Raw genomic sequence first — 10,268 nt, forward strand, 5'->3', positions numbered from 1 at the left:
TATAGTCACATGAAAAAATACTCTAAATCATTATTGATGAGAGAAATGCCAATTAAAACAACTTTGAGATTTCATCTTACACCCATCAGACTGGCTAAAATGATAGATGCCCTTCAACTGGGGAATGGCTAAACAAGTTGTAGTATATGACTATGATGGAATACTACTGTGATATAAGAAATGATGAGCTGGATTTTAGAAAAACATGGAAATACTTGGGCCTATGAAGAAAGATGCTATCTACCTCCAGAGAAGGAACTGATAAACAGAAATATACATAGTATGGTCTTACATATATGTATGTGTGTATGTATTCATGTTTAACTGTAGACTTCTCTAGGGCAGGGTGGGGTGGGGTGGGGAGGAAGGGAAGAAAAAAATTTAAAAAAAATTGGGGAAAAAAAGAAATTATAAAATTCCTTTAATGACTCTAAACTTCTACAAATCCCTATTATTATTAATACCAATATACTAACAGTGTTCTGTAGCTTTAAAACATGAAAGACAACATGGTCTTCAAAGAACTGAAAATATGTTATCACACAGGAGCAAAGGAAGGGATATAGTAGGTGTTTCAAACAAATAAGGAACTTCAAAAAACAAGAGTCCAGGATATTATTAGGAAAATGTATAATCAGATTAGACGAGACCCGTAAGGTCCCCTCTGGCTTTGTCTATGATCTTAGGAGCACTAGAAAGGAAATTAGAATTTCATCAGGTCATAAAAAAGTACAATGGACACAATAAAGAATTTGAAGGAAATAAAATGATCAAAAACATGATAGGATAAAATTATGAAGTGCTTAAGTACAATTAAGTAAACTTAAGACAAGATGATAATGAAACAACAGATTGGAAAACAGCCATGGAAAATACAAACAAAACAATTAGACTCAAAACAGATTTATTTAAATGGAAGACAGAATAGTAAAACATAAAAATCAGAAAAGCAACCCAGGAAATCACATAACTGGAAAACATTTAGTATTTATGTAGGTAAAACTAACAGATTTGGCAAGTAAAAAAAAAAGAAAGTTTAACTTACTAGGTTTCATGAAAAATGAAAAAAAGGATATGACAATTATACTTCAGAAAATCATCTAGCAGGGCAGCCAGGTGGTGCAGTAGATAGACTTACCCTGGAGTGAGAAGGATCTGAGTTCAAATCCATCCTTCAGACACTTACTAGCTGAATGACCCTGGGGAAGCTACTTAAGCCTGACTGCCTCCAAAAAAAAATCACCTAGGAAAATTTCCCAGAAATACTGAAAAAAGGGAAGGATTATAAATAAACATAATTTGCAAGAAACTTCAAATTCACCTCACCTAGATAAATCAGCGTCAATCTTCAAAACTTCCATGACTAGGAGATAATTTTATAAGCAGAGAAAGAGAAATGCGTAACATAAAATACAAGAAGAAAACTATGAAGTTGAATTACATAAGATTTTAAAAATAAAAAGGACAGAACCTGGAACATTATATACTAAAAGATATAGTACTGAAGAAAAGGTTAATTGGTATATTTAAGCATTTTTTTAAAATATAAAAGATAGTCATTAAAGAGTTGGAGTCTGAAAAAGTTATGGTGGCAAAAGAAAACTCTTAAAGCAGCCTTTACTACGCATAATCAAAAACAACATAGAGAATGAGATGAATCTTTAAAACACACACTATATTTGTGTGTGTGTGTACACACATATATGTGTTTTAAATCAGCAAAGTCCACCTTCTTTCCTTCTTATTCCAACCCTACTTCCTCCCCTAATCCCCTAGGCAACTGAGAATGAAAGAATGCCAAAATCCCTGTTATAAACATGTATAGTTAAGTGAAACAAATGTCCAAGCAAAATATGTCTCATTCTCCACTCTGAATTCTTCCCCTCTGTATTAGGAGATGGGTAGCATGTTTCTTCACTGGTCTTCTGTAACAACCTTGGTTGGTCATTATGCTCATCAGAGCTCCTAATTTTTTCAAAGTTGTCTATCCTTACCACATTGCTGTCACAGTATAAATTGTTATCCTGGTTCTATTCACTTTACTGCATCAATTCGTCACTTCACTCTGCATCAGTTCATATAAGTCTTCCCAGGTTTCTCTAAAACCATTCCCTTCATCATTTCTTACAGTACAATAGTATTCTATCACACTTATATACCATATTTTGGCAATTCCCCAGCTGATGCATACTCCCTCAGATTCCCATTTTTTGCTGTTGCCAAAAGAAAAAAAAGTCTTAATTATTTTTTATATCCTTTGAGTTTATTTTGCTTAGGATTAATCCTGCCCTTAATCTTCCTTCCCTCTAATTTGCCCTTCTACCTTTTCCCTCCTATTTCCCTATTGAGTGAAATGAATTTCTGTATCTAACTCTGTGTGTGTGTGTGTGTGTGTGTGTGTGTGTGTGTGTGTGTTTTCTTCTTTTCACCAGCTCCGATGAGAGTAAGGTTCAAGATGTCATCTAATCCAATGATTAGCAGGACTGGGCAGAATTGCCCTCTATAATATACCTAGCAAGGGGGTTATCCAACAGTCCCTGAAGCCATCCAGAAAGAGGAATTATTGCCTTAAACAGCAGTAGCTCACTGAAGTTTCAGACAACTCTTAACTTCTGGGAAATTATTCCTTCTATGAAATTGGAATTTACAAACTTTGGATATGCTGAATTTGAAATATCTGTTAAGTGATGTAGTCAGAAATGCCCAATAGGCAGGTGTTGATCCTGCAGCTCAGGAGAGGGTCTATGGCAAGATATGCTGATCCAAGGGCCATATTCATAAAGAAGATAATTAAAACTACCTAATAGGGTCACCAGAAGAGAAAGTATGGAGAAGGCCCTGGATAAAGACTTGGGGCAAGTCAATCTGATGGGGATATGCGTGTATGTGAGATAAAGATGATGATCTAGAAAAGAAGGCTGAGAACAAAAAATGGTCAAAGAGTTAAGGGGAGAATCTCTAAGAGAGCATGTCATAAAAACATAGAAAAGAAAATACCAAGGTGAATGCAGTGACTTGCTTGAGCTCTTCCCGAAACCCCTCCAAACACCCATAAAAAAATGGCTCTAAACAAATTCTAAAGCAGCAGAACCCACAAAAAGACAGAGTAAAACAAATTTCCAGCCCAAGACAGCCTGGATGGTTGATCAGAAAGGCATATCGCCCCGGGCGGGTAGAGGAGCGCAGTTTGGCATGGCCATGCAGGCTGCAGTGAACCTGGAGCAGGCCTCAGAGGAATGAATCACAGGCAGCTGTGGCAGTTTCCAGACCCCCCCCCCCAATCCATGAATGCCAAAGACAACTCAGAAGGTCAGTAGGACAAGTCTGTTTTTTCAGTGAGAGAAAAGCTAGGCGCAGAACTCAGGTGCCAAGCCGTGGCTGTGTCCTGAGCTTCCAGCCCACAGACTGAGGGGGAATCAAGTGGCTGATCAGAGGGGGATTGCAGGGATCTCTTTGCTACTGCTGAGGCAGGAATCTCTTGCTTTGCCTGTGCTTGGATCTGGGTCACAGTTCTGGGTGGCGGTCCTGGGGTGAAGAGGAGCGCTGACATGGTGGAGCTTGTAGTGGCTGTGGACAGGAAACCTTCCTCACAGTTCCAAGACAGAAAAGACTGCTTGTGGCCAGTCACTCAAAGACCAGAGCACAGGCCAGGAAAAGAGTAAACACCTCGACCCTTATCATACCACCCTGGAAGAACTGAAAATTTACAGGTCCCTAGAAATATCTCTGAAAACAGTTATACAAACCCCTGAAGCTTGGGACAGTACATTCTCCACATTGGAAGCAGACTTTTACGTTAACAAAGAGTTTAAAACTCAAGTAGTTGGCTGGGATCATGTGCAAACCTCAAAAAAAGAGTCAGACTATATTATCTTACTCTGGTGACAAAGAAGATCAAAACATACAACCAGAAGAAGACAACAAAGTCAAAGCTCCCACATACAAAGCGCCTCCAGGAAAAATATGAATCCGTTCCAGGCCTTGGAAGAGCTCAAAAGGGATTTTAAGAAGCAAGTAAGAGAAGTAGAGGAAAAACAAGAGAAATGAAAGTGATGCAAGAAAAGCATGAAAAACAAGCCAACAGCTTGCTAAAGGAGACCCCAAAAAATACTGAAGAAAATAACAACTTAAAAAAATAGCCTAACCCAAATGGTAAAAGAGGTCCAAAAAGCCAATGAGGAGAAGAATGCCCTAAAAAGCAAAATTGGCCAAATGGAAAGGAAGTCCCAAAGCTTACTGAAGAAAATACTTCCTTAAAAATTAGAACAGAGCAATTGGAAGATAGTGACTTTATGAGAAATCAAGACACTGTAAAACAAATCCAAAAGAATGAAAAATTAGAAAACAATGTGAAATATCTCACTGGAAAAACAACTGACCTGGAAAATAGATCCAGGAAAGAGAATTTAAGAATTATTGGACTATCTGAAAGCCACAATCAAAAAAAGAGCCTAGACATCATACTTCAAGAAATCATCAAGGAAAACTGCCCTGATATTTTAGAACCAGAGGGCAAAACAGAAATTGAAAGAATCCATCCATCTCCCCCTGAAAGAGATCCCCAAAGGAAAACTCCTAGGAATATTGTAGCCAAATTCCAGAGTTCCCAGGTCAAGGGGAAAATATTGCAAGCAGACACAAAGAAACAATTCAAGTATGGTGGAAACACAATCAGGATAACACAAGATTTAGCAGCTTCTACATTAAGGTACCAGAGGGCATGGAATATAATATTCCGGAGGACAAAGGAGATAGGATTACAACCAAGAATCACCTACCCAGAAAAACTGAGTATAATCCTTTAGGGGAAAAAATGGAGTTCAGTGAAATAGAGGACTTTCAAGAATTCTTGATGAAAAGACCAGAGCTGAATAGAAAATTTGACTTTCACATACAAGACTCAAGTGGAACATGAAGGGGTAAACAGGAAAGAGAAATCATAAGAGACTTATTAAGGCTGAACTGTTTACATTCCTGCATGGAAAGATGATATTTATAACTCATGAGACCTTTGTTAGTATTAGGGTAGTGGGAGGGGAAAAAATTATATGTATGGATAGATAGATAGATAGATAGATAGATAGATAGATAGATAGGTAGATAGAGGGCACAGGGTGAGTTGAAGATGAAGAGGTGATATCTGGAGAATAAAATTAAGGGGTGAGAGAGTATTATACTAGGAGAAGGAGAAAGGGAGAGGTAGAATGGGGTACATTATCTTGCACAAAACAGACAAGAAAAGGTTCTTACAGTGGAGCGGAAAGAAGGGAAGGTGAGAGGGAATGAGTGAATCTTATTCTCATAGGATTTGGCTTAAGGAGGGAATAACATACACACTCAATTGGGTATGGAAATCTGTCTTACCCTACAGGAAAATAGGGAAGGAAGGGGACAAGATGATAGAGAGAAGGGCAGATTGGGAAAGGGGTAATCAGAAGGAAGTACTTCTGAGGAGGGACAGGGTCAAAAGAAAGAACAGAATAAATGGGGGGAGGGAAGGATAGGATTAAGGGAAATATAGTTTGTCACAACACATCTACTATAGAAGTGTTTTGCATAATTGCACATGTATGGCCTGTATTGACTTGCCCTCCTTTTCAATGAGGGTGGGTGGGGTGGGAGGAAGGGAAAAAATCTGGAACCCAAAGTTTTAAAAACACATGTTTAAAAAAAAATGTTTCCATATGCAACTGGGAAATAAGGAATACAGGAAATGAGGTACAGAAATCTATCCTGCTGTACAGGAAAATAGAAGGAGAAGGGGATAAGAGAAGGGGGTGGAAAGATAGAAGGGAGGGCAGACTAGGGTAAGGGGTATTCAGAATGCGCGCCATCTTGGGGTGGGGGGAGGGGCAAGATGGAGTGAAAATTTGGAATTCAAAATCTTGTGGAAGTAAATGTTTAAAACTAAAAAATAAATAAATTTCTATTAAAAAAAAAAAGAAAATACCCAGGAGAAGTTGGTGAATAGTGCCAGATGCTACAGAGACATCAACAAGATTGAGAACTGAGAAAAGGTTAGGTTTAATATTTAAGAGAACACTGGAAGGGAGCAAGTTCGGGTGAGTTGATGGGGTTGGAAGCCAGTGTGCAAAGGGCTGAAAAGTAGGTGAATGGAAAGGAAGTGGAGACCAGAGAGTATACCCAACTTTTCCCAAGAGTTTGATAAAGAAAGAGAGGAGATGGATATAGGACAATAATTTGAGAGGACAATTAGGTCTAGTGGTTTGTTTTAAGGAGAGAGAAACTTGCCATACCAATCAAACTACAAAAAATTATTTTATAGAGCTAGAAAAATAATAATAAAATTCATCTGGAAGAACAAAAGGTCAAGAATACTAAGGGAATGAATGAAAAAAAAGTTAGAAGGAAGGTGGCCTAGCCACACCAGATCTCAAACTGTATTATAAAGCAGTAATCATCAAAACAATCTGGCTTAGAAACTGAGTGGTAGATCAGTAGAACAAATTAAGTACAAGACACATAGCAATCTAGTGTTTGAGAAACCCAAAGATCCAAACTTTGGGACAAGAACTCATTGGAAAATAGTATGGCAGAAACTAGGTATAGACAAATATCTCATACTGCATACCAAGATAAGGTCAAAATGGGTACATGATTTACACATAAAGAGTGATACCATGGGCAAATCAGGAGAGCAAAAAAAAGTTTACCTGTCAGATCTACGGAGAAGGAAAGAATTTATGACCAAACAAGAGACAGAGAGCATTTCAGGATGTAAAACAGATAATTTTGATTATATTAAATTTAAAAAGTTTTGCACAAATAAAACCAATGCAACCAAGATTAAAAAGAAAGCAGAAAGTTGGGAAAAAAGTTTACAGCAAGTATCTCTATTTCTCAAATATATAGAGAACTGAGTCAAATTCATGAGAATACAAGTCATTCCCCAATTGATAAATGGTCAAAGGATATGAACAGCAAATTTTCAGAAGAAGAAATCAAAGCCATCTGCTGCCATTTGAAAAAATGCTCTAAATCACTACTGATTACAGAAATGCAAATTAAAACAACTCTGAGGTACCACCTTACATGGCTAATATGACAGAAAAAAATGACAAATGTTGGAGAGGACACTAACGCACTGCTGTTGTGGTTGTGAACTGATCCAACCATTCTAGAGAGCAATTTGGAACTATGAACAGAGGGCTATAAAACCATGAATACCCTTTGATTCAGTAATATCACTACTATGTCTTTATTCCAAAGAGATTTAAAAAGGGGGGGGGCCTTATTTGTACAAAAATATTTACAGCAGCTCTTTTTGTGGTGGCAAAGAATTGGAAATTGGAGGGACACCCATCAATTGTGGAAGGGCTGAACAAGTTGTGGTATATAATTGTAAATGGAATGCTATTGTGCTATAAAGAAATGACTAGCAAGCTGATTTCAGAAAAACCTAGAAAGATTTACACAAACTGATGCAAAATGAAGTGAGCAGAACCAGGAGAACAGTGTACACAGTAACAGCAATACTGTATGATGATCAATTGTGAATGACTTAGCTATTCTCAGCAATACAATGATCCAAGACATTTCCAAAGGACTCAAGATGAAAAATGCTATCTACATCTAAAGAGAGAATTGATGGGAGTCTGAATGCAGATTGAAGCATACTACTTTTCACTTTATTTTTTTTTATGTGATTATTTAGTCCAAACCCTTTCATTTTATAGATGATTAAAGTAGGCCCAGAAAAGTTTCCACTATAGTATCATGTCTAAACCTATCAAACACAAAAATGTTGCTACTTTAGTTTGATATTTTGCTGAGATTTGGCCTTGGAAATAGAACAACTTGTTTGGATCTTCCACAGGAGCCAAATATCAGTCTTTTGGTTCATAAAAAATGTTTGGTTGGCCAGTCCCTTTCCTCTGACCTGTTACCCATAACCTGCTTTATTAAGCTACCACGGTGTTTACCTAGACAGGTAGGTGTGGCAATGAATAGAGTGCCTGGACTGGAGTCAGAAAGACCGGAGTTCAAATCTAGACTCAGACACTTACTAGCTGTGTGACCTTGGGCCAATCACTTAACCCTATTTGCCTCAGTTTTTTCATCTGTAAAATGAGTTGGAGCAGGAAACGGTAAGCCACTCCAGTATCTTTGCCAAGAAAACCCCAAATGCAGTCATGAAGAGTCGGACAGGACTGAAAACGACCAAACAACAACAACAACACGGTGTTTACCTACTTCACAGAACTAGATGAAGAAGTGATGTGTTGAGAGATGCTGCTTAACACATGGGGCAACTCAGTTTGGGAATGGGAGAGCGGAGTCTCTGGTCCCGTTCTGGGCTGGTCCTTCATTTCTTCAGGAAGTCTCAAAGTTATGATGAAGAAAGGAGGGAGGAAGGAGGGCTAGAGAAGGAGGTGGCAGCGAGGTGGTGCAGTGGATAGAACACTGGCCCTGAGTTCAAATCCAGCCTCAGACATACCTAACACTAGCTGTGTGACCCTGGCCAAGTCATTTAACCCCATTGCCTGACCCCCCAAAATTTTTTTTTAAAAAAGGGGGTAGACAAGGGAAGGGGAAGTAGAAGGGGGAGAGACGAGAGAAAAAGAGAGGTGATGAAAGAAAGTAGGAAGGGGAGAAGAGGAAAAAAAGAAGAAAGGGGAGGAGAAGGCTACCTCCCTAGATCTCAAGGAGGGAGCCAGCATCCGAACAAGACACACACGATCAATGGAGAATAACAGAAGGCAGGCTCTAACAAAGGGAGGAAGGGGGAAAGGAGGAAAGGGAAGAGGGACAGGGAGGGGCAGGAGGAAGAGAAGGGGGGAAAGGAAAAGAATAAGAGGAGGAGGAAGGGGGAGGGGAGGAGGGGCCCGGACTCACCATCACAGTCTGCGAACCGCCTGCCGAGTGGGCTCCTCCGCTCCCGGGTCCGCGTCGGGTCCGGGTCCGCGTCCGCGAGGGGCTTCTGCCGGGACTGCGAGGCTCGTCATCGCTGTCATCCGAAATCACAATGGGCTCCGTCATGGGATCGGCTTCTGTGGGGCTTCGGGAAGCGAGGGGCCCCGCTCCCGAGCGCCTGCGGCTGCGGCTGCGGCCATCCCAGCCCAGCCCGGGCCTCGCCGTCGCCTCAGCCCCTTCCCGCTCGTATCCCTGTACGAACTTCCGCTGCAGCTGGAGCCGAGGCCGAGGCCGGCGAGGCGGGGCCCGGTGCGCGCTCTGAAGCGGGGAAGGAGGCCCCGCTCGAGTCATGGGCCCCTCGGGCGCGGCTTGAGCTCGTCCTGGGCCCGGAGGCTGGGCAGGAGACGGAGGGCGCTCCCGGGCGAGGGCGGGGCCCCCTGGCGCCCGCAGAACGGCTCGGGTCTGGGCTCCGCAGACTCCGGGGCTCCCGGGCCCCTCAGCAGGGGCGCGGGGGGCGGGGGGAGGGCGAGGGGGCGGAGCCTGGGCACGCGCTCCAGGCCGCGGCGGGAAGGGAGGTGGGAGGGGAAAGCCGCGAAGCTGCTCTCTATCACTTTCCCCTCCGCCCCGCGAGTAGACTAAAGAAGAGGATTTCTCTGCAGAGTTTACTCGAATTGGGAAATGAAACCAACCTGGAAAGTGAAAGTGTGAAGGAGCCGAAGAGAACTTAGAGGTGCGGTGGGGCGGAAGGTTGTGCTTGTGCCGGGATAGCCATCAAAGGTTCACTAAGCACCAGCTGCTGATTTCGAAGTGGAAAAGCATTCTTGAAGCGCTTACTACTACGTGCAAGCAAGGCTGTGCTAAGCTCTCCGGCTAAAAAGACAAAAATACCTCCCTAACCCTCCAGGACCTCACAGTGCAGTTGAGGGAGACAATGCTAACAAGATATATACAGGATAAATTGAGGATAATAGAGGGAAGGCACTAGCAAAATGAAGCAAATTCCTGCCCTTAAGGAACTCGTGTTCTATACGGAGTGACTACATGTACACATTAGTCTATCATTTATTAAGCGCCTACTGTGTGCTAGGCACTGTGCTAAGCACTGAGGATACAAAAAGAAGCAAGAATCTTTGGCCTCAAAGAGCTTACGATCTAATGGGGGAGACAATATTTAAATAAATACATAGAAAGCAAGCCATATATATAGGCTAAATGGGAAGTAATAGAGGGAAGGGGCCGGGGAAGGCTTCCAGTAAAGATGGAATTTTAGTTGGGACGGAAGACAAAGAAGACAGGTCAATTGCTAGAGCAGAGGAGGGAAGAGAAAATGCTGGGAATGTCTTCCAGCAACAACCAGGAGGCCAGTGTCACTAGATCCAAGAGTAGTGAGAAAT

The 10,268-nt window shown here is 41.4% G+C and overlaps 1 protein-coding gene across 1 annotated transcript in view; it reads right to left on the reverse strand.

Annotated features, from left to right (window-relative positions):
• The window catches only part of SIMC1 (SUMO interacting motifs containing 1), a 36,308-nt gene extending 26,915 nt beyond the window's left edge, over window positions 1-9,393 (reverse strand). Inside the window, 1 exon segment of the mRNA XM_020998873.2 lies at window positions 8,857-9,393. Within this exon segment, the coding sequence (XP_020854532.2) occupies window positions 8,857-9,225 (369 nt within the window). The 5' untranslated portion in view covers window positions 9,226-9,393.
• Window positions 9,394-10,268: the final 875 nt, after the last annotated feature.

This window comes from Phascolarctos cinereus, unplaced genomic scaffold, assembly GCF_003287225.1.
Source record: "Phascolarctos cinereus isolate Bilbo 61053 unplaced genomic scaffold, phaCin_HiC Scaffold_2;HRSCAF=192, whole genome shotgun sequence".
In the NCBI taxonomy this organism is placed as follows: domain Eukaryota; kingdom Metazoa; phylum Chordata; class Mammalia; order Diprotodontia; family Phascolarctidae; genus Phascolarctos; species Phascolarctos cinereus.